The sequence below is a fragment of the Carassius gibelio genome, chromosome A3 (assembly GCF_023724105.1).
Source record: "Carassius gibelio isolate Cgi1373 ecotype wild population from Czech Republic chromosome A3, carGib1.2-hapl.c, whole genome shotgun sequence".
Classification (NCBI taxonomy): Eukaryota; Metazoa; Chordata; class Actinopteri; order Cypriniformes; family Cyprinidae; genus Carassius; species Carassius gibelio.
The window spans coordinates 30,036,092-30,061,345 of record NC_068373.1 but is presented as its reverse complement, the minus strand read 5'-3'; the positions used below and the strand labels follow the sequence as shown (position 1 = coordinate 30,061,345).

The following is a 25,254-nucleotide window of genomic DNA, read 5'->3' as shown; positions in this document are numbered from 1 at the left end:
GTGTTAACTAATCAGTATGTAATATAATTTTATGATTGTGTTAAGTAACAGTTAGCTAATCAATAACTAATGTATTCTGTCATACCTTCTGAATAACTACTATTAATTATCTACTAGCATTAATTATTTACTAGTTTTCAAAATTACTTGAGTAAAAGGACAAGTATAAAGTACTACTATGGCACCAACTTTGTTACAGCCCACTTATTAGCTTATATTGGAAATAAAATATGGATTTTGTTTGCTTCTAAATGTAACTTTTGATTATGAAATGTTTGTTTAATTAGTTAAAATGTGGGCAGTACTGTACGTTAAAATGGAATAAAATATGCTGTATTAAGAAATGTTCTCATCTCTTTTAGTCAAAATGATGTAGTTTATTATTATTTACTAATAGGTTCACTTTAGAATACTGTTTCAGGTTCTAAGTAAAGTCCTGCAAAATTATCTAATAATTCTTTATTAATTACTAATGGGTTCCCAATATTTTCACTTTAGAATAGGTTTAATGTTTCAGGATCAAAATAAGTCCTGCAGAATTATTTTATAATTCTTTATTAATTACAAACTGGATACCTGTATTTTCACTTTTCCTCAGGCTTTGCCTTGCATAAAGAAATTGAATTAATGGTAATGTGGTATATGCCGAGGAGGCACACATACAGTACTGTATATAAAATATAAAAACTAAGGTAAGTTATCATATGTCATAACATAACACACTCACAAAACAATTTACTACACAGGCAAAACCTCTATAAAATGTATTGCATGAATTAATATTGCATTTTCATACTACTACTACTACTGCTAATAACATTTATATGAAAGGGTCACAATTCAATGTAATTGTGTAAAACTGTTCATTAATTGTTACTTCATAGTTATTTTTCTTGAACCCTAACTAGTAGATAATTAAAAGTAGTTCTTCAGAAGGTATGACAGAATACATTAGTTATTGATTAGCTAACTGTTACTTAACATAATCATAAAATTATATTACATACTGATTAGTTAACACATCTTTCTTAGTAGTTAACAGTAGTGAGTTAAGTGTTAATGATTAATCACCTGTTAGTTCTTCAGTAATTCCTTATTAGTTATGTAGTAAGTAAGAAACAGTATCCTAAAGTGTTACCCTTGTGCTTCATCTTTTGATTGAGATATGGTATACATCAAAGTATATTTGGCTTGTATTTGCTCTTTTGACTGATTGCCTATTAAACTTTTTTCTTCCCACATAGTTTTACATACTGTATAAGACATTTAGCTGTATAAATGTATAATAAATTCTGGGATGGGATAGCTTAGTTGATAGCTTAGTTAAAGCTAGTTGTCAATTTGAGTCTCATACTTATGTTATATGTTTTGGCATCCAATACAATAGATTTGTTTGAAAATATTGATTAATAAAGAAAATGTTTCTGATTGTGAATGCATGATGTTTTGTGTAGTGTATTATATTATTTTGTTAAAACTTTTGACTGTAAAAACAGACTGAATTTTTACATGCAAATAAATAAAACAATAAATCTTAAATTTAGGATAAATATTTGTATAAGTGTAACTGTGACACAAATGTGTTTTAAATATCAGATTTCATACCAGAAAATGTGTCTTATATAATAAGACACTAAGGCATATATTTCAGTAAATATTCTGAATAATATATGAACATCTACTAACTCACACTGGTTAAATATGGTAAATTAAAGGATTTCTACAGTCACAGTAACTGGATAGAGCTGGGAAACACTGAACCCTGTACTGCCCTGATCAATCCAGACGAGAACATACCCAACCCTGCAAGTACGTGTGTGTGTGTGTGTGTGTGTGTGTGTGTGTGTTTTGCACAGCAAACACTTATGTATAAAAAAATAAAAAATAAAAACCTTGCTTGCATATTCCCTCCAGAAAAAGAACAACCAACATGTAAGGCAAACTGTGCTAATGAAAATTGTGGGGCCACAATTCTGCAAGACATTATTGACAAAAAGATTTTGACATCAGGACACTTTGGAGTAAAAAAGCCACCAGGTAATTTTTTTCATTTACAGATGGAATGTCGAATCGTCATATTGATATTGTTATTACTTTTTTATTCCTTGACAGGTAAATGTAGCCATGGAGGTACTCTAGACTTCACAACTGGCATTGGAAGAGGCTGGGATGGTATCAATAAAGACTACAGTGCTTCCAGTCATGGTTCACTGCATAATAAAGCTGCAGAGGTTGCCATTAAGGCCAGTGTGCAGCTGCTGGAGAAGATCTGGAAGAATAATGATGACGCTATTTTCTTCAGGTACAGACAGATTCTTACTAACTAAGATAATCAAGTAATCCTAAATTGCTTCAGCACTTTAAGTGTTCAACTTGAAATATAAAAGTTATTTAAATGATGAAAATCAGTAAAGATTTCACACCAAAAAGAAACAAGCTGAAGTTAATGTTGTCAGGTTAATTTATATAGCTTTTTCTGCAATTAAACTGTGACTAGTTCTATGATGACTCTCTCTCTCTCTCTCTCTCTCTCTCTCTCTCAGGCTGATGGGTCTTCATCAGGAAAAGCCAAAGGGTGAATGGAAAACTCATATTCCTTTCATTAGCTTCAAAGACAGATTTCCAAATGCAACTGAAAATGAAAATGTGGAAATTGAATGACAATGAGCAAACAGCCAATTGAATCCATGTGCATTAAATAAAGTTTGCAAATGATGCTTCCTGTTTCCTCATGTGATCAGCAGAATCATATTTCTTTGTGACACAAAAATAATTGTCACAACCACAGATACAATAGAACTCTTCAACTACAATGTAGATAGTACTCGCTTCCTTGAGTGGGACTGAAAGTGACTGAAATTGAGTGATTACTTTATAACTGTTTGACTGGAACTGTATTGCACCAATTAATATTATGGTTCCAACGGTCTCAGAGGGTTAAGCAAGCAGACTTTTTAACACAACAATTAGCCAACTTTTCTTGTTAGGATATCGTAAATATATCAAATTAAAACACCAGTGACATACAGTTGATTCTCGTTCCTTTTGCATTTAAATCTTTATTACAAGCAATCCCACGGGTATTTATGAACTTTGTTTTTCTGCTTCCATAAAAGTGCATATATTATATTGCCCTGTTTATCTAAAGGTGCTCTTTTTCTTGTTTTAAACCTAGCCAAAAATCAATGTGTTGCCTGTGAAACACAGTAGGCTTTTATAAGTATATATTTATTGTGAAATGACTGCATTTCTGTGTCAATCCATGTTAATTTGTACCGCGAACAATGCGCTGTCACTTAGTTCAGCGCATGCAGCACAGCAAAAATAGGCTCGGTACGTAAACATGCACCGCTCCTGGAACATACTGATAGACCGCAACTGCGTCCAGGGGGGACACTGTAATTCGTTAACATGGGTGCGTAAAAAAATACGCAACGCATACGCACTGAAGACGGAGTATGTGTGAAGCAGACGTCGGTAAGGAATTATATTTCTGAAAAAGTCTAAGTAAAATGTGTACAAGTTATATGAAAACTAATACAAGTAGATTAATAATAAAAAAGACTTAAGCCCTGTTCACACCAAAAATTATAACTATAAAGATAATGATATTAGCGTCCACACCAGCAAACTATATCGTTTGTTTATTCTGAGCGCACGTGCGTCTGACGCTTTAAATCCTTTATATCTCTATCGTTATCTTTATAGTTATCGTGCTTGGTGTGAACGGGCCTTTACTCATGTTTATGATCTCTGGTCAAGCCGCTTCATTCTTCCAAATCTGGTTCCTTTCAGCTGTCATATACAGTAGGTTGACATCCAATATGGGTATTACTGCCGCATGTAGGTCGCGTGTTAAAATAATTCGCGAAACTACCGCCAGATGGCGAAAAGGGACGGATTGTGAACTGAAAGTAATTGTAAAATGAGATAAAAGCAGGAAGTAAAACAACAATAACATTATGATATAACACTGTAACATATTTAGTGATAGAATTCCAGTGTGCCGCCCACGGGCCACGCAATTACGAATCACAAATATCGCGAAAATCCGAAAATAGTTTAAAAAAAAAATCGTGTCATATATCTATGGAAAGCTGAGATTATTGCAATTCAAATTATACCAAACATGGTGTATAACTGTCACTGGTGTCAGTAACAGTAATACATTTCAGAACCTATGCAATGCTCCTTTAAATGATGCCGTTAAGACCTCCGTGTCTGAGGCGAAAACCGCGTCCGTTTTTTTTTTTTTTTTATAATGTTGAGCTCCTTTGTTTCCACCTTTCATACAACCAGGTAAACAATAAACGATAAATTTACATTTTGAATATTTCCTTACCAAAGTCTTTCACTCGCTTCTCGCTTCTTTCACGCTGAGAAAATGGCGGCTGCTCGCACTGGAGACGTACGATCTTAACTTAACGTGATGTGCGTGCTCTCCTTCACGTCCGCGTTCTCAACCCAGCCCTGCTGGGTTAAAACGGAGACCAATTTTCAACCCAAATTTGGGTTAAAACATCCAAAAGTCCTATCCAACGGCCTCAACCCAGCATTTGGGTTGAAAAAACAACCCAGCGTTTTTTAGAGTGTAAAGTAGCTACTTTGCTTACCTTCAACTTGAAAACTGGAGGAACATCTGCAAATGAAATATTTCTGCTCTTAAAAACTTAGCTTCTTCTTTTTATTTCTTTTTTTTTTTTTTACTTTTTATTCATCAAAGTATCCTAAAAAAGTATCACATGTTCTGAAAAAATATTAAGCAGCAGAACTGTTTCTAACTTTGATAATGAATCATCATATTAGAATGATTTCTAAAGGATCATGTGATAATGATCCTAAAAATGCAGCTTTGCATCACAGAAATAAATGATAATTTAAAGTATAAAACATTTATTTTAAATTTAAATAATATATCACAATATTACTGTTGATCAAATAAATGCAGGTTTGATGAGCAGAAGAAACTTCTTTCAAAAACATTAAAAATAGTAATGTTTCCAAACTTTTGGTCTGTACTATATATATATATATATATATATATATATATATATATATATATATATATATATATATATATATATATATATATATATATATATATACTAAACTATTTAAAGGGACATTTCACCCAAATGAAAATGATTTAAATTCTTCTGCTTTAAATCATTCAAAACCTAAGAGTTTCTTTCTTCTGTTGAGCATGAAAGAAGATATTTTGAAGCATGTGGGTAATCAGAGAGTTAATAACTAAATACTGTGGAAGTCAATGGAGACCAGAAACAGATAGGGTTACTTTTGATGGAAAAATAGGAAAAAATAAAGAAATCACTAAATTTTTAACACAAATGTAAAATAAATGTAGTGTAATTTGTGGAATTAAAATATTTTATTTAATTATAGCATTAAAAACAGCTAATCTAAGTCAGAGTTATTATAGTTAGCTAAGAGGTGTATTAAAAGCATGATATAACATTTAATAAAGTGAAATTAAATATAACATTTATAAATAACATTTTTGTTTTAGCAAGTTGCCAAGACAACATTTCTTATTTTAATTTAAAACAAAATGACTAAATCTTTCAATTAAAATGAAAACAGAAAATGTAATATATATATATATATATATATATATATATATATATATATATATAGAGAGAGAGAGAGAGAGAGAGAGAGAGAGAGAGAGAGAGAGAGAGAGATTTTAGTTATTTAAAATGTTAATAAAAAAAAACTATAACACTTACTATACTAAAGTAACACTGCTCTATATTCATATTCACATTTAAATAAGTAAACAGGAACTTTCTCAACCAAAACTGAGCTGAACTGAGCTAACCTTGATGAAAATACACTAGAAAGTCATTTATACTGGATTTGATCTTTAGTGATACACATTTAAACACTGTTTTTAGTTTAGCACAATGTTTTTCCTCTGAACATTTGAACCAACAACAGAAAGTCTGAAAACCAACACACTTTCACAATGAAAACAAACAAACAAACAAACAAAAACTAACATTTTTTTCCTTTTCTTTTAAGCTTTTTTTCTTGAGTCATGACTCCTAAAATCTGGGTGGATTCACAACACATCACGGTTTCTCATCGGTCAGATTTGAGAAATAACATGATTGATTTTAACCTTCACCGTGTGTTTTAATTCAGTGCAGCATGACGCTTGATTAATAAATCTAGAGAATAAACTAATGAATAAAAATATATTATCATAACAGAAATCCAGGCCTGAAGATCATAGTTTTAATATTCCCTGATGTTTCCATGTTTTCTGTGTCTGAACGCTGAAGATTGAAGCTGGATATACTGTGACTGAAATGAAGTGACTTGATATTAACTTCACCTCAGCAGACAGATCTAATAAACTCAATCATCTACAGTTTGATTGATCTCACTAAATTAATTGTATTATTTATTGATGTATAACAGCAGTGTGTCAGTGTGAGTGTGTCTGTAGAGCGGAGATCAGTCTGTATGTACTGATATTCAGATCTACAGGTGTAATGATTACTGACTGCTGACTGGTAAGATCTTTAGAGGCAATAAACTATAACAATATAAGAATGGGAAGACGGTGTCAGTGAAGGTGGTTGTGAATGTGTGTAGATGTGTGTTAGTTACAGGATCAGAGAATGACAATGTTCCCCTGTCATAGTCCAGATACACTCTCACACTGTCCAGCGTCTGTTTAACAGGAAAACCAAATGTTGTAAATGGTGAGAGATATGGAGATTCATGATACTGCACACACCAGACATCACTATTAAAGAAACCCCATCCCTTCCTCTGGTTTGATGCTGTAGTGACTCCAATACTCCAGCACAGACTCTCTTTAACCTCCACGTCCCAGCAGTGTGTCCCTGAGTTAAACCCCTCTGAACCCAGGACACAAAGACACTTATCAAATCTCTCTGGATTATCAGGAACTGGTTGATTGTTCACACTTTTTCTTAGACTGGTCAGATCATCAGACAGGAGGAGACGTGGATGAGCCGTGTTTGGATCCAGGATCACAGGAGCTGATGAGACACAATCAACAGATGATCTTATTCTGATGTTCATATAATGATCAAGAGTGAACTGAACACAGATTATTATGAGTTATGACACTGTTGATCAATCACATCAGACATTTTCCTCTGACCCCTCAATGTTATTAGTTACACACTCATTTTTATTATCAGTGTTTAATGGCATCAGACACAAACACTATGTGTGATTCAAAAATCTGTGTCCATCGGAAACTGTAAAAAAAATGTCGTATATTCAGCATTATCTGATCATGTTCATTAAACTGTGTCTCTGTGTGTTTGTAAATAGTTTGTTATTGTCTGTTTGTAATGTTGTATTCAAATCTCTGTGGAGTGAGTAATTGAGGATATTGTGGTAAACACATAATTGTCTGAACAGAGCCTCATCATTCTGTCACGGTGTCTGTTCTGTGTTTCCCTGGGTCTCCACTAGTGGTCTCACTTCCCCATAGGCACCTCACCGCAGGCACTACAATTCACACAAAGCCTTGTCCCTTCATCAGAGTAATTGCACACCTGTTAATTGCACTCAGGTGTCTTCACTTCACAGTCATTATCCTGCCTATTTGAACCGGTCTGTTTCTGTTTGTTTCATGGAGTCCTTACTTTCCATCACCTGGTTTCCTCACGTTCCTAGTATTTCAAGTTCCTGTTCTTGTTTGTTTGTTTGTTTGTTTGTTTGTTTGTTTGTTTATTTGTTTGTTTTTTGGACTGATGTTTGGTTATGACCCCGGCTTGTTTTGATTCTGATTTTGGATTATCCATTAAATCTTACACTGCTTTTGGATCTCTCGTCTCCTGTGTCCCAGTCGTTACAGATCATTACAGAAGGACTCCATCATGTCGAGATTCAGCGGTGTGGGTCTTTGTGTCCATTCCCCAGCCAGTGTGGAGGAGCGGAGGGGGAGATTCCTAAAATTAACCACCCTCTGTCAAGAGGGGAATGAGGTGGGTGGTGTGGCACAAGTGTTCTGGACACTGGCGGGTGGATTGGGATATAATGATGCAGCCCTGAAAGACCCTTTCCAACGCCGGTCTAGATAACCCTGTGCCAGAAAGGGAAATGGATCAGCTTGATGCCTTTGATTTTTGGGGGTTCATTTTGTACTTACAACATCGGTCTCCGTGGGATACCCCAGCCACACCTGTCTCTCCCGGTGGGATGGCCGACTCTAGACCAGGGTTTACAGACAGGAGGACCATCAGCCCAGCACCACAGCACAATATGGCCACCAGCCCAGCGCCACTGCACAAGATGGCCACCGGCCCAGCGCAAGATGGCCATCGGCCCAGAGCCATGGCACAAGATGGCCACCTGTCCAGTGCCTCTGCACAAGATGACAGCCACAGTTGACCCCCCAGAGTCGGGTCAGGTCCCTGTTGACCCTCATGAGTTAAGCACTACCACAGTTAGACCTCAGGAATCAAGTCAAGTCACCGGTGATCTTCAAGGACAAAGACAAGTCACCAGTGTTCTTCATGGGCAAAGGCAAGTCAGCGACTATCTTCATGAGCAGAGTCAAGTCACCATTGATCTTCATGAGCAGAGTCAAGTCACCAATGATCTTCATGAGCAGAGTAAAGTCACCATTGATTTTCCTGAATCCAGTCTAAATTCCACGGATCTACCAGAGCCTCTCCACGTATCTACTGAACTACCAGAGCCTCTCCACAACTCTGCTGAACTACCAGAGCCTCTCCACATCTCTACTGAACTACCAGAGCCTCTCCACAACTCTACTGAACTACCAGAGCCTCTCCAAAACTCTGCTGAACTACCAGAGCCTCTTCACGTATCTACTGAACTACCAGAGCCTCTCCACAACTCTGCTGAACTACCAGAGCCTCTCCACATCTCTACTGAACTACCAGAGCCTCTCCACGTCTCTACTGAACTACCAGAACCTCTCCACATCTCTACTGAACTACCAGAGCCTCTCCACAACTCTGCTGAACTACCAGAGCCTCTCCACAACTCTGCTGAACTACCAGAGCCTCTCCACATCTCTACTGAACTACCAGAGCCTCTCCACGTCTCTGCTTAACTACCAGAGTCTCTCCACATCTCTACTGAACTACCAGAGCATCTCCACATCTCTACTGAACTACCAGAGCATCTCCACATCTCTACTGAACTACCAGAGCCTTTCCACGTCTCTGCTGAACTACCAGAGCCTCTCCACATCTCTACTGAACTACCAGAGCCTTTCCACGTCTCTGCTGAACTACCAGAGCCTCTCCACATCTCTACTGAACTACCAGAGCCTCTCCACATCTCTACTGAACTACCAGAGCCTCTCCACAACTCTGCTGAACTACCAGAGCCTCTCCACATCTCTACTGAACTACCAGAGCCTTTCCACGTCTCTGCTGAACTACCAGAGCCTCTCCACATCTCTACTGAACTACCAGAGCCTCTCCACATCTCTACTGAACTACCAGAGCATCTCCACATCTCTACTGAACTACCAGAGCCTTTCCACGTCTCTGCTTAACTACCAGAGTCTCTCCACATCTCTACTGAACTACCAGAGCCTTTCAACATCTCTGCTTAACTACCAGAGTCTCTCCACATCTCTACTGAACTACCAGAGCCTCTCCACAACTCTGCTGAACTACCAGAGCGTCTCCACGTCTCTGTTGAACTACCAGAGCCTCGTCACTTCTCAGCCGAACTCTCTGAGCGCTCGACTTATCCTGTCGTGGCTACGGAGGCCACCCTTAACTTGTTCATGTTCTCTGTTTCAGACTTGCCTAACCACACTTGCTCCTCTCTCTACAAACAGACAATAACAAATGAGCAACACCTGCTCGACCCACCGGTCTCGAGTCCCACGGAGGAGATGGAAGGATATAAAACCGAAGCAATGACAGTGACGGACGAGAGAGAACCAGGCCTGGGTTTTAGTCAGTTATTAAATCTTATTTGATTGTCCGCTGGTTCCCGCCTCCTTCTTCCCGATGATTATGAAGGTTTACTTTGTTACAGTTATATACCAGGAATAATAGTCGATCTTCTCTCACTACGAACTGAAATAATCTAGTAGTTTCGTGTCATGATGATAAACTGTTGTGTGTAAGTGCTCAGATCTTCTCCAGACTCACTGTTCTGGACGATGTCCTGCATCTTCTTCCAGACTCTGAAGGGCAGGTTTCCCAAGTATCGTGGCACATGAATCAGAGCTCCAGAAGGAGTCTGTGGATCCGGCTGTGATGAGATCTGGACTCTGGAAGAACATTCAGGATCAGAACTGAAGTGGCTTTGGATCAGAAGCAGAGAGAGCAGAGACAGCAGCAGATCACTCACCTTTCCATCGAGACTGGAAACTTCTGCAGAACAAACACACCATTGATCATCAACAACTGATCAATCAATCAATCAATCAATCAATCACTGATCTGAAATCAGACCTTCAGAAAGCAGAGGTCACTGTCTTTCATCATCTCCTCTGTGTCTTTGATTGTGTGTGAAAGAGCTGAGATGTGTGTGTTGATCTCCTCCAGCTTCTCCTCCATCATCTTCTTCTTCTGCTCCTCTTCCTCTCTCAGTGCAGTGACTGTAGCAGCTTCTTCATCTCTGAGAAACTGATGAAGCTTCTCAAACTGCTGTTTAATCTGACGCTCTGTGTGATCAGCTTGAGACTGAAATCAAATCACATTCACTTCAGTCGTCTCAGAGACTCAACTGAAGCAGCATGAATGAGTGAGTGGATAAATATGGGATAGTTAACTACAGTTTTAACTTTCTGAAGTACTAGTACTGTAGCAAAGAAGGGAATATCCTTTCCCCTGATCTGATACAGCAATGGTTTTAAAGGAGGACGCTGCCCTGGATGATGTAAAAGATGACATATACTGTGCTGATGGGGCTTCTTCATGACTACTTCAGTTATGCTAAAGAGATCATGAAAATTGACCGTGATGCATGATCTGTATTCATGCACTATGAAACAAACTGTAAGTGTATAATTTGTAAAAACAATGTTAAATGCTTGTTCTGTGTGGTTTAGTAGAAGAGTTTACACTCTGTCATTCATACACATGCTCACATTCTTTCACACACACACACACACACGTATGTTAAATGTTATAATATCAGTGTTAATGTTGTGGCTTATTTGTGTACTGTCATGTCAGAATAGTTTAAGAACTTAACTAATTGTACAGTTATTGTATAATAGTGATTTCTATATATTTTTATACAATATATAAAATTTTCCAAAGTCAGATTTGATCTTAAAAGTTATATTCAACAGATGTGCAATGCTTTATTTATGAACTCTGTAGCTGTTAATGCCATACTTTTCTGCATTTCTTCGTACATGTTACTTTTTGACTGTTTTCTTTTCTTTTTAATAAATATTTACCTTCGATACTTATTATTTGTGAGTAAAAGTGATTTTAAATTGAACAAGATTTAATGCCTAGCTTAATTTGGGTTCAATTTAGACTAGCAATGTAGTAGTTTTAAACCATGAAAAAAACACAGAGCATGAGTTAAGACATGATAACCCAACATGTTGGCTTAAAATAACCAAAATTGGGTTGTTTTCAACCCAGCAGTTTTTAGAGTGTAGTTAAATAACTATGGTCACAAATTCCGAGGTTACCAGCATTGTTTAACGATTCAGTGTCTTTTTGTCCCAGGACAGGGCATATGTATCTATATCATCTGTGGAAGGCATAGGACCATAAATTGTTCGTCCAATCATATTCCTCGGTCCGAGTGCTATGATAGGCTGTCCTGCCTGCCTGTCAACATACCTGTACATATTTGCATAACTCTGTGCAACTTGTTCTCACAAACATGATACATGATCAGTGCTTTCTGTTTTGCTTTTGAAGACACGAGCAGGAATAGAAAGTGTTATAATTGTAATATTCTGCACTTTTTACTGAAATGTTTTCTCACTGGTGAATGAGAAGTGAGGTCATCTGACAGCGTTGCATCCAATCCTCCAGCAGCTCTGTTCTAGCCTCTGGTCTGCCGATGCATGTTCAAAGAAAGAGGCGTGGCTCTGGAGAACAGTTATGCAGGGAAAGTGGGATCTTATGCTTTCAAAGCTAGCTTGCTACAACCAGCCTCTCTGAAATCACCTACATTACCTTTAAGCAGCGAGAAATTGTTCTACCGAAAAGATTGTCTTAGTTCGCCTGAAGTAATTATCTAAAATGAAACTGCGGAAAGTGAGCGCATTGATCATATATCAATATGAGCAATAATCATATGTGAGTGTCAATGCTTGATCTTCGTCAAATGTGTAATTACGTTGGACAAATCAATTCAGCTATCAGTGTCAAAAGAATCAATCCTCACCTTGATGTGTTGAACTGTTTTCTCAAACTCTTCTTTTATATTTTCATTGTGTTTTAGTTTGTCTTGTAAAGACTTCATTGCTGTATTGAGCTCCTCCTATAATTTAAAGACAAAATCAGAGATTTCTGTAATATAATCATATGTGTTACTGTATGAGCAAAATGATAGAGAAAGTTGTATAGCATGTTACTCAGTTTCTATGAGTTTTAACCCACAATATAAATCTGTCTTACCTTGTATGATGACACAACTTCAGCGATGGGTCTGAATTTGTGATTGTCGTGTTTCTCCGAATCTCTGCACACTAAACACACCGGCTGTTTGTCCTCCAGACAGAAGAGCTCCAGTTTGTTACCATGTAAATTACAGACTTCCCCAGATCTTGATGAATGCCTTTCTTTTCTTTCCTTTAGAAATGACTCACACAAGTTTTGTAATGCAAGATTAATAGGAGGATGATTATTTGAGGATGTTCTCCTGCAGACAGGACACTCCTGAGTTCCCTTGATTCTCCAGAACTGTTGGAGACACTCTTTACAGAAACTGTGACTACATGATAAAATAACAGGAGCCTTGAAGATTTCATGACACACAGGACAAGAAAAATCTTCTTCAGATAGTGAAGCCATTTTTCCTGTTTGAGCTCCTGCGATCTAAACTTTACTTTCACTTTCTGAAAGACAGTTTAAAAAATGATGAATCATAAGAATCAGAAAGATCTGCTGTCTGTTTACAAACACAGTTCTCAGAAATCCTTCTTTAAAGAGTTTCTCCTCCTTTTCTATTGATCCTTATAGCTTTTGTTGAGAGAGAAGTGAGTCTGTATGACAGAAATAAGTCAGTCTCTTCCTGGTAAGTCTTGTAAAGGAGGAGTTTCTGATCACTTCTGGGTGTTAACAGGTCCAACAACAACATCAGGATTTCTTCAGGTTAAATTTTAACAAAATGCATTAAAATTTACTTGCTATGCAACTCTCAAATATAATGCTGTAAAACAATGACACAAATATTGATAATAAAAAGAAGACTCATAACACTTCAGCAACAATCAACCACCCCTTTAATATTGACCAAAATATGATTATTATGATTTTAGCCATAATCAAGCAGCCTTAATAAGTTTTGTCAATTGTTTTGATTATTAGTCTAATTAGTTTCTGGTTTCTCCTTCTAAAAAAAAGAAAGAAGAATATTCTGGAAGAATAATGATGACGCTGTCAGAGCTTTTGTTTTGTTATTTTGGCCACTAGAGGTCCCCAATGTGCCCTCACGTCAACATTGTGCCTTTTGTAATCAGTGTTACTGTTTTCACATGTACCTCATTCTGTCCTGTCTATTTAAGCTGATCACTCCCTTTGCATCTTTGCTTGGTTATTATTGTCCCTAAGCAAGTTGCTGCCGTAAATCTGCTCTAGTTCCAAGTATATTCTTTGAAAGTCTTTTTGAATTGTTTTCCTGTGATTGGTGTTGCTGTTTTTCTCTGAGTTTTTTGTTTTGGAGACTATTTTACCCTTTTTGACCCTTTCTGGTCTGAAGATTTTTCTGTTTTGTAACCTAACTTTAAACAAAGGACATTTTGTTCCCTTTTGCTGTTTTTGTTAAATAAACTCTTCTGAGTTAAGTTAAGAAGGTGTCTGACTACTGGGTTCAACTATCTCCTGTGTCTCAGCGGTAGCTCTGGCGTCCCCGGAGGACTCACCATGACGCTGATGAAATTGATCAATGAGAGCGCAATCCAGAATATCGTGAGCCGGAACCCAGCATCTCTCCTCCGGACCATAACCCTCCCAGTCTACCAGGTATTGATGACCTCTACCCCTACGCCGAACATCAATGAGCCGCTGTACAGTATAGACAGGCGACCCCTCGATGAGCCTAGGAGGCGGAGGGGCAGAGGTCAGGGGCTGAAGAGGGGGGGGGGGAAAGGTGGGTTTAATCTTAGAAATGTGGAAAACCGGGTGGATCCTTCTAAACTGAGGGGGTAATTTAAGCCGAACAGACACCAGACTAAGCACTTTGGCTATGATAAACGGTCCAACAAATTTGGGTCCCAGTTTACGTGAGGGCAGTCTGAAGTTAATGTCCTTAGTAGACAACCAGACTCTCTGACCACACACGTAAAGTGGGGGCTTAGTACGGTGACGGTCCGCCGATGCCTTGTTCCTCCCGCCAGTCCGAGTGAAGGCTTCTCTGGAAATCCTCCAAGTACGGAGGCATCTCTGAATAAACGCATGCGCGGAGGGAACAACGGCATCGGATTCTTGAGAGGGGAATAGAGGTGGCTGGTAGCCTAAACAGCACTGGAAGGGAGACAAACCCGTAGATGAGACCGGGAGGGAGTTATGCGCATACTCTAGCATGGTCAACCTGGAACTCCAAGATGACGGTTCAGCAGACGCCACACAGCGCAGGACTCTCTCCAAATCTTGGTTTGCACGCTCGGCCATTAGTCAGACCATTAGTTTGCGGACGGACGGCCACCAAAACCGCTGCTTGATTAACCTACAAGTACGAGTTGCTCCAGGGTGGCAAGCTAGACTAGAAGAGTGGCCCCACTGAAGTACGCTAGTACGGACTGACTCAGGTACAAAGAGCAGACCCTCTGGGCATCCAGTGGGAACAGAAGCATGGCGTTGTGCCGCGCGGACCTTGGACTCCACCCCCCAGGTGACCACAGCCACAACCCGTTCGGGATGCAAAATGTCCACCGGGAGGGTGGGACTAGCCTCAGTCTCAAAAACCCGCGACAGCGCGTAAGGGTTTACCATTCTTAGAGCCTGGGCGATAAGAAATGGTAAACCTGAAACATCCGAAAAATAATGCCCAGCGAGCCTGCCTAGAATTTATTCTCCTGGCGGTGCGAATGTACTCAAGATTCTTATGATTAGTCCAAACGATAAACGGAAATCGCACTCCCTCTAACCAGTGACGCCACTCCTCCAGGGCCAGCTTGACAGCTAGTAACTCCCTATTCCCAATGTCATATTTCCGTTCCGCGGGGGTTAAACGATGAGAAAAGAAGGCGCAGGGATGTATTTTCTCGTCCGAAGTTGATCTTTGAGACAAAACTGCCCCCACCCTTACCTCCGACGCATCCACCTTCACAATGAACTGACGAGATGGGTCAGGGGTCGTTAAAATGGGGGCCGAAACAAATCGACACTTAAGGTTCTCAAACGCAGCTAGAGCACTCGCCTGACGTGCTGGACATGATCGCGCTCATTCTGGGAAAAAATAAGGATGTCATCGATATAAACAAAAACAAACCGATCGACCATGTCTCGGAGCACGTCATTGACGAGTGCCTGAAAGACCGCCGGGGATTTGCAAAGCCCAAACGGCATAACTAAGTACTCAAAGTGCCCTGTATGGGTGTTAACCCTCTGGAGTCTAAGGGTATTTTTGGGGCCTGGAGAACTTTTGTAATGCCCTGATATTTGTGCTTTTTTCATTTTCTTATAAATATCTAAATGGGTAAAGTCTAATATCACTGTAATCAGCACAAACTGGTCTATAATAATATGTGAAATGCATGCATGTACATGATTGTATTTTTGAGAAAAAAAATGTTATGCATGGTTAGTGAAAAACTAAAAATGTTAAATCACTTGAATAAGGCCATAAAACACATACATAACATTGGTTCCCGGGATTGTTGAGAACTGGAGCTTGTAGCCTAGAATTTTTCTTTCTAAATTATGTGAAAATCATCTTGTTTACTCATTCACAGAAAACAATATATTGATTTAAATTTTCTAAGACACTTTTTGTTGGTAAAAGTCATATGTGAGTAGGGGTCAACTATCATGAATATCATTGTGATTTACACCTGAGAAGACAAAGCCCTGCATAATGAGCTGCATAATCAGCCATTCAGCTGTGCCAGTGTGAGTGAGGAGTTACAAGAAAGAATGTGAGAACAAAATAAAAGTATATAATTTTATGTTTGTAGTTTATTAAGAATATATTCAATTATCCCACAACATAATTTAATATCCACTTGGGGGAGCAGTTAAAAAGTTTATTAGGGACAATCAAAGCTTACTTTCAAACAAATTTTTTGGCATCCTTACTCCAGTCACACAATCCTTCAGAAATCCTTTTAACAATCTTATTTTCTACCAAAAAAAAACCCATTTATTATTATCATCATCATTATTATTTTTTATCATTATTAATGTTGAAAAGAGCTGAGAATATTTTTCGGGGTTTTTTTTTAGGGGGAATAAATTGAAAGAACTGCATTGTTTTTACATTTGTTAGAGTTATCTCTATTTGTCACATTTATATTATTTACATCAAGCTTTTGAATGGTATAGTATTGTATATTGTTATTGAAACTTCATAATGTTTCACTTGATTATACATTTAGTCAGGAATTATAGTTTGGGAAAAGTATTTGGAAAAAGTCTAACTAGTAAAATGTTTAGATGTTATGTGAAAACTAGTACAAGTATATAAATAAATAAAAAGAGACTAACTCATGTTTATGATCTCTGCTGAATAAAGTGCTTCATTCTTTTTTTCTGAGGAAATCCATTTCTCAAATCCTCAACCACATCACATCTTTTCGGGGTTCATTATGTCTTATTCCTCTCATTGCGAAGCAAACAGTAAAATAAAATAAAAACTTGAAGAACAGTCTGGCTGCTTTTTCTTCTGTGTGGGCGTATTCAAGCCGCGCGCTTCAGTTTGAATCTGAATAGCGTGTTCAGCGCGGGGGCGTGGTCACATTAGACATAATGAAGGGAGACATAGACATCGCGTTATTTTCATATGGATTACTTGATCTCAGAATATTTGTTTTCGGCAGCACTTGTTTAGTTTTAAAGTAGACATGTCAAGCTTTCTATAGATATCTCTCTCATGTCTCTTCGTTGAGTATTCACGGAGTTACACTTCATTTTAATGACGTGTTTGTACATTACGTTCAGCGGAGACAGAGGCTGCAGAAAGCGCACCTTGTTTGTTATCTTTATTTTATAAGTGCACAAAGGTTTTTTGTTATTATGTCTGTATCCAAAAAAAACTAGACTCTTTACAGATTCGATTGGTGTATTGCTCTTATCTGTACGATTAAAACTGAGAGTCTAATTTAAGTTCTTTTCAGGGTTATCAGGAGAAAATGAATCAAAACGCATATATGCATTAATCGACTCGAAAGGGTTAAAGGCGGTCTTCCATTCGTCCCCCTCCCTAATCCGAACCAAGTGATAAGCACTGCGTAGGTCCAACTTCGTAAAGATGGTTGCCCCCTGAAGGAGCTCGAAGGCCGATGACATCAACGGCAAAGGATAATGATTCTTTACCGTGATGTCATTCAACCCCCGATAGTCAATACAGGGGCGCAGCGAACCATCCGTCTTCTCCACGAAGAAGAACCCCGCCCCGGCTGGAGAGGATGAGGGACGGATAATGCCTGCTACCAGAGAATCATGTATATACCTCTCCATGGCCTCCCGCTCCGGACCCGACAGAGAGTAAAGGCGCCCCCTAGGTGGAGAAGTGCCAGGAAGCAGGTCAATTGCACAGTCGTACGGGCGGTGTGGAGGCAGAGATGAAGCTCGGGACCTACTGAAAACCGCTCTCAAATCATGGTAAGCCTCCGGTACATCAACCAAGTTAGTCTGCTCCTCCTGCAACACAGAATGAGACAAGACAGGGGGAAAAGCAGCACCCAAACACTGAGCTAAACAGAAAGGGCTCCAAGCCAAAATAGAACTACGGGCCCAATCAATATGAGGGTTATGTTTAACCAACCAGGTGTGACCCAACACCACTGGAGCGGTGGGCGAGTGAATAAGGTGAAATCTAATCTCCTCAGCATGATTACCAGACAAGGTTAATGTAACAAACTGAGTGGTGTGAGTGATATTAGTGAGATGGGTGCCACAAAGTGTCCTGGCAGAAATCGGTTTGGCCAGTGCAACAGCCCAAATCCCCAGACGAATTGCCAGTCTGGAATCCATGAAGTTGCCCTCCGCTCCAGAGTCAATCAATGCTGAAACCTAGAAAACAGCTCCTCCAAACTGTACTGAAGCTTGGAACTCTGAACGGCCACCGGGTGGCAGTCGAGTTGTAGTGACGCTCACCATGCGCTCTCCCTTGCGTGAAAAGCGTCGTCCTGCCACAGGGCACGCCGCTACCACGTGACCCGCCTCACCGCAGTACAGACAGAGCTGATTATCCAAGCGACGGCGTCACTCTCCCATTGTCAGCCGTGCTCTCCCAATCTGCATGGGCTCCTCCTCCGGGAGGATGCGGCATTGAGACATCATGTCACATGCTGCTGCATACGGAACCCCGGTGACGTGTTCATGGGGAATCCCCTCTCTACGGTGCCGAGAACGGAGAGTAATCCGGTCATTGACCCGAATGGCGAGATCGATAAGCCCATCCAAGACAGGGGGCAGCTCTAGTGAATAGATCTCGTCTTTCACCTGCTCAGCCAGGCCGTGGAGGAAGTGATCCCAGAGAGCCTTCTCATTCCAGCCGCAAACACCTTGCGCAGCTCCTTCGAGAATGCATCAAACGACGCACAACAGTCATGTTTGCTGTCCCACATAGCCGTTCCCCACTCTCTCGCTTGACCAACCAGGAGAGTGATGACGAACGCCACCCGGGATTGCTCCGTGGGGAAACAGGAAGGCTGGAGAGTGAAAGTCAGCGAAAACTGGGACAGAAATGATCGACATGAGTTGGGCTCACCCGAGTATGGAGCGGGTGGATTGAGTCACGGTTCCGCGTGGCGAGGAGCAGGTGGGACAGACGGGGCATCCGGAACAGACGGGGCGGCTGAGGGGTTGGCCTGCAGCTGGTCAAGCCGTTCGGCTAGCCGGTTGAGCTGGAGAGCGATCTCCGAGTAGGCGCGACGAGAAGCTGCAATTTCCTCCTGCTGTCGACCCAGAAGAAAACCCTGCTGCTGAAGAGCTCGGCGCAGCTCCGTTTCCTCTGCTGAATCCATCCTTGGTGAGTAGATTCTGTCATGGGTGCGTACTGGACAGAGGACTCAGATGCAGAGTAAAGAAAAAGGAGAATCTTTATTCTCGCCACAAAACACAAAATAACATAAACAATAATGAAATGCTCTGGCACACACAGAGATCTCCGAGCTGGCCGGCACACTGCGGACCACTCGCGCTGCCGGATCTCCGAATTATGGATCCTTTGACACAAGAACAGAAGGTGAGACTGATAATGAGAATAATGCAAAACATGGGCAAAGACAAAACAATCTACTCACGACCACAGACAGAAAAGCAGAGACATATAAGGGAGTGGGGGAGCGAGCGACAGGTGGGGAAGAATCAGCTCGTGATCTGCACAACCCCGCCGTGATTAGCGCTGATTGCCCAGACCACGAGCTACTGAAGAGACAGGACAATACAGACCACAGGGGAGGCTGAGACGGCACCCTGCACAGTGACACAGCTCATCTGCATTGTTTGGTCTTTCGTTTCTCATTTTCCTCTTGACAATAGCCCTTAGATTCTCTCTGGGGTTCAGGTCTGGTGACCAACACCATGGTCATTTAACCAACATTTGGTGCTTTTGGCAGTGTGGACAGGTGCCAAATTCTGCTGGAAAATGAAATCAGCATCTTCAGAAAGCTGGTCATCAGAAGGAAGCGTGAAGTGCTCCAACATTTCTTGGTAAACGGGTGCAGTGACTTTGGTTTTCAAAAAATACATTGGACCAACACCAGCAGATGACATCGCACCCCAAATCATCACAGACGGTGGAAACTTAACAATGGACTTCAAGCAACTTCTCCACCCTTACTCCAGACTCTAGGACCTTGGTTTCCAAATGAAATACAAAGCTTGCTCTCATCTGAAAAGAGGACTTTGGACCACTGGACAACAGTCCAGTTCTTCTTCTCCTTAGCCCAGGTAAGATGCCTCTGATGTTGTCTGTGGTTCAGTAAATTCCTGGACACGTCTGTGTGAGGTGGCTCTTGATGCCTTGACCCCAGCCGCAGTCCATTCCTTGTAAAGTTCACTCAAATTCTTGAATCAATTTTGCTTGACAATCCTCATAAGCTGTGGTTCTCTTGGTTGGTTGTGCATCTTTTTCTTCCACACTTTTTCCTTCCACTCAACTTTCTGTTAACATGCTTGGATACAGCACTCTGTGAACAGCCAGCTTCTTTGTCAATGAGTGTTTGTGGCTTACCCTCCTTGTGAAGGGTGTCAATGATTGTCTTCTGGACAACTGTCAGATCAGCAGTCTTTCCCCATGATTGTGTAGCCCAGTGAACCAAACTGAGAGAGTATTTTGAAGGCTCAGGAAACCTTTGCAGGTGTTTTGAGTTGATTAGATGATTGGCATGTCACCATATCCTAATTTATTGAAATAGTTAATTGGTGGGCTTTTGTTAAATGTGAGCCAAAATCATCACAATTAAAAGAAGCAAAGACTTAAACTACTTCAGTCTGTGTGCACTGAATTTATTTAATACATGAGTTTCACAATTTGAGTTGAATTACTGAAATAAATGAACTTTTCCATGACATTCTAATTTATTGAGATGCACCTGTAATTCAAATGTATTTATTTATTTACTCTTATGTTTTATTTAAGTTCTATTTTGTATAGTAGGTGTTATTTTTTTCCATAATATTTGGGGGAAGGGGAACAACAATACAATTCTGCTTAGGACACCCATTTGGCCAGCAGCAGCCGTGGATAAAGCACTGTGTCCTAGAGAGCAAAAAGAATATACCTAAAAATCTTTTGTTTGAGTTCATTTGGACTTCATAGTTTGTAAAGAAATGGCTTTTGAGATGTTTCACTCTTACCAAGTAGGGAAGCCATTGTTTTCCACTCCGTCAAACACAAATTGGTCATGCTAGAAGTATTAATTGAGCTCACGGCATTGAAACTTAGTATCTAAATTATGCACATTTCAGAACTTAAAAAAATAAATGCATACATAACCCCACTGATTAAAAAAAACACTGACCTGATTATAACTTTTAGAAGCACTTGTCCTGGTCAAAGGAAACTTCAATTTAAGATACATTTATTTTAAACCAGTATATTATAGTAAATATAACAGTAATTCATTTCCTCACAATTTTCCTTGTTACTGCTCCTCTTTAAACCTGTGAATAAAGAAAGACCAGCTATACATAACAAAATCTCAGCCATCTGTCAGCAGGAATATTCATGAGGCAAACATTAAAGACTTCTTAGGTATTTACAAAGACGCATGTCAAAAATGGCATCACACGTCATGATAAACGTGTATGGTTCGCAAGCACAATGTTATCCCTCATTCATGGTAACGTTCAAGCATCCCTGCAGAGCTCAAATGTGCATTAAATCAAATTTTTCTTTAGGTCTGTTTCTTCCTATCATTCATCTTTTTTCCTCATGATCAGCAGAATCATACATTTTATTTATCAAATCCCTGCAAAAATAAAGTGGACATGTATTTTGTAACAGGGATACTATGGAGGTCATAGGTTACTGCATCTGAGACTATTCCACTATTCAGTTTTTAACACTAGATAGTTTAGGAAAATGTAGATCAGATATTAAACTCGCTTCCATGAATGCAGATGTGAGCGACATTGAGTGTATATGCAAATGTCAAAGAGTTTGTCACCATAGCAGAAGGTCTCATTAAAACTACACAAAGTTACACTAAGAAAGCAGAAGGCAGATATTATTAGCTTCATTTGTTGTTAAAGTGTAAAAATGCATTACTTTATAACTGTTATTAGTTAAAGCAGCATTGTTTCTGTTTGACTCCAGAAAAGAAAAAAAAAACCTTGTAGAGAAATACTCCATATGTCTGGGATTGAACCACAGGGCCTTAAAAATAAAGACACCAAAATGGATGAATGAACAAACCACTGTTATGGGTTGTTTTCCCACAGAATGTCACTCTATTAATGTTCAATGAAGACAAGTAGTGAAAAACACATTTTCCTTAAGGTTCGCCTTTAACCCCATTGTACCCATCTGTAGTTTGAGCAATAAAACCAAATAATAAAGGCTGTTTACAGAATGTACAGTATTGCAAACATATAAAGATGAAACAGAAAGAGCCATACATAGACATATAGAGAAACATTAAACACTAACAGATATCCCTTTATATTAGTCTTGTGCAAAAACATAAAAAAATCAGCATTATACTCTCGCTACAGTTTGTGTAGTAAAGCAAAAACCTGAAATCTGCAGCATAAATAAAGTTCAAGCTAAATCCATAAGTCCTCAAAATGAAATTTAAGAGAAAATAAATTAGCTTTATTAGGAGTTGTGTTTTATTTTGTTTTCTATGTATACTCATACCTTTGGTAAGTCTTAAAAAGTGTTAAATAGATTTATATTGTCTGCTGTCTTTGACGTTTTCTTTAATGGTAACAATGCAAATAAAATATTCTCTGAGTCCTTATCCAAACACATAAGTAAGCCTAGTTTTTTAAAACTACTTTTTCCAATGAAGAGCGTTTTGTATTACCTTTCTTTACAGGCGATCGAGCAGAAGTAAACCCTGTTGGCGCTTGTATAGCGAGGGCAAATCAAATTCATTAGTGAATCGGTTCATCCTAAAATGGGTCTATCGTTTATATTTAATATTATTTAAAGCTTTGATCTAGTGAATTGGTTCGTCATAAGTCCTCTCTATCAGTTTCGGAAAATCTGATTTATTCTAGTGAATCACTTCGTTCAGACAGTTTTAAATGAACAGATTGTGAAAAGGTACATCTGGCTGTTTAGTTCATTGTTTCATTGGTATGTTGTCATCCTAAATGGGATGTTCATTTATCCCAAAGCTGGCACACATTGATTTTGTCCCATTAAACTGTTCTGATTATATTATTAATTGAATAATTGCACGTGAGACATTGTCCTAGCTTTCATTATCATATGTTGTAGCTGAGTAAACCTTGTAGTGTATAATTAGTCGCTCAAAGGTTTAAAGGGAGGTGAAGAATTGCAGTCCACCCATTTGGGAGATTTCTGGCCTGGCCTTGACAGAAAATGGTCACATTGTATAAAGTCAGATAAGGTCAGCATACACACGCAAAGTCTTCTGAAGTGATATCTATGCAAACGCTTATAACTTTAAACAACTTTTCTAGATGAATTCAAATGACAGAGTATTCAGTGTATAAATTTCTGCTCACTAGTTGAAGATTAGTTTTATGAGGCTCGAGGAAACATTGAGGACGTTGGGGGTAAGTATCCACGAGCATTATATGTTCTCTGCAGTCTTGTAAGGGACACCAAACAACCTAAAATACAATAAACTAAGGATTTTTAACAAATTATGTTTCTGGTGATATTTATTTTCATTGCTTTAAAACTTCTGACTGAAACCTGCACAGCATCTATTCTGGTGTGGTTCTTCAAATTCCCAATCGTCTGAAAATGAGAAGAGTATTGCTTGTTTGGAGTCTGCTGATTACTGCTCAGGCCTTTCTCATCGTGAGGAAAGGGAATTCAAAAACTCATCAGGACATCACAAGAACTGCCATTCTGCGTGCTACCGCAAAGATCTGCCAGAGCGTTGAAGGCTTCACGAAGGTACAGATGTGATCGGTTTGTGTCAATTCTGAATATCTATTTATATGCAGAGTTGTTTTTATTAAAACTCATGTATCCCAAGACTAAATTAATAATCTGCAAAAAACATTATCTCTTTGGTTGAACAGCCAGAACCACTTGACACCGAGACACTGGCGAGGTCCTGCAAAAAGGATGCATTTACAAAGAACTTTGAGACAGGCATAAAAATGATCTCCTATTACAATGTGAAGACCGACCTTGACCATCTCCTCGAAGCGAAATACCACTTTCACGGCGAGACGTTTGTGGACGGGAAATTGCTCATAATCAAGGGAGTGGAGGACATCTCAAAAGACATCAGTAGAGAGAAATTTGCAGATGCGCGAAAGAAGCTGGGAACAATTCTGCATACTTTACAAGTGAGTCTGATCGTGCAGATCTGTGTAGCTGTTACGTGACTTTAGAATGAGAACGAATAAATGCACTAAAGCTTGTATGTGTGTTGTTTGGGAAATGAAAGGATTTCTACAGTCACAGTAACTGGATAGAGCTGGGAAACACTGAACCCTGTACTGCCCTGATCAATCCAGACGAGAACATACCCAACCCTGCAAGTACGTGTGTGTGTGTGTGTGTGTACGGAGCCCTGAAAGATACTAGTAATTGTTAAACAGAAGATGGGTGGGATTTCTCTCAAGAGACTTTACGTTTCGTTTGCATGTTCTCCCTCCAGAGCCAAACCAAGAAACCTGTGAGTGTCCAACTAAGAACTGTGAGGGAAACATTCTGAAGAACATTATTGAAGAAAAGATTCTGACTTCAGGGTACTTCGGAATAAAAAAGAAACCAAAAGGTGACTTTCAGATTTGATGGAGCATCAGGAAATATAAAGAAGTCATCATCATGATGCTTATTTTTATTTCTTGACAGGGAAATGTAGCCACGGAGGTCCTGGAGACATCACAGCTGGTCTTACACAAAGCCTGGATGGAATCAATAAGGATTTCAGTGCTTCCAGTCATGGTTCACTGCATGATAAAGCTGCAGACGTTGCTATTGATGCCAGTGTGCAGCTGCTGGAGAAGATCTGGAAGAACAATGATGACGCTATCTTCTTCAGGTACACATGGAGATGAACTAAATTATACTAAAACATCCAAAGCACATGTATATTAAAATTTTTATGAGCCAAGAAAAGAAATCGGCTAACATCTAATGTATTAGCATCACATGAACTATCCAACAAATTACAAAAGAATTAACATGATAGTTTGAATGTGAACATTTAAGTGTCTCTGCGGCCAAGAATTCACCATTAACTCACTCTCTCTCTCACTCCCCCCCTCTCGCTCTCTCTCTTTCTCC

At 39.3% G+C, this 25,254-nt stretch overlaps 1 protein-coding gene across 3 annotated transcripts in view; it reads right to left on the bottom strand.

Annotated features, from left to right (window-relative positions):
* LOC127942187 (zinc-binding protein A33) overlaps window positions 1–13,215 on the bottom strand; it is a 119,748-nt gene extending 106,533 nt beyond the window's left edge. Inside the window, exons 1-6 of one of the 3 annotated variants that reach the window (XR_008149278.1) lie at window positions 12,597–13,215; window positions 12,364–12,459; window positions 10,458–10,688; window positions 10,354–10,376; window positions 10,152–10,273; window positions 6,143–7,034 (exon numbers count right to left, since the gene is read on the bottom strand). Coding sequence is in view for 1 of the 3 variants with exons in the window: in XM_052537837.1 (XP_052393797.1) it covers window positions 6,523–7,034; window positions 10,152–10,273; window positions 10,354–10,376; window positions 10,458–10,688; window positions 12,364–12,459; window positions 12,597–12,992 (1,380 nt within the window). In the remaining 2 variants the exon portion in view is untranslated. Of the gene's footprint in view, window positions 1–5,686; window positions 7,035–10,151; window positions 10,274–10,353; window positions 10,377–10,457; window positions 10,689–12,363; window positions 12,460–12,596 lie in introns of those variants that run through there. The other 2 variants (XR_008149277.1, XM_052537837.1) reach the window with 2 other exon arrangements.
* Window positions 13,216–25,254: the final 12,039 nt, after the last annotated feature.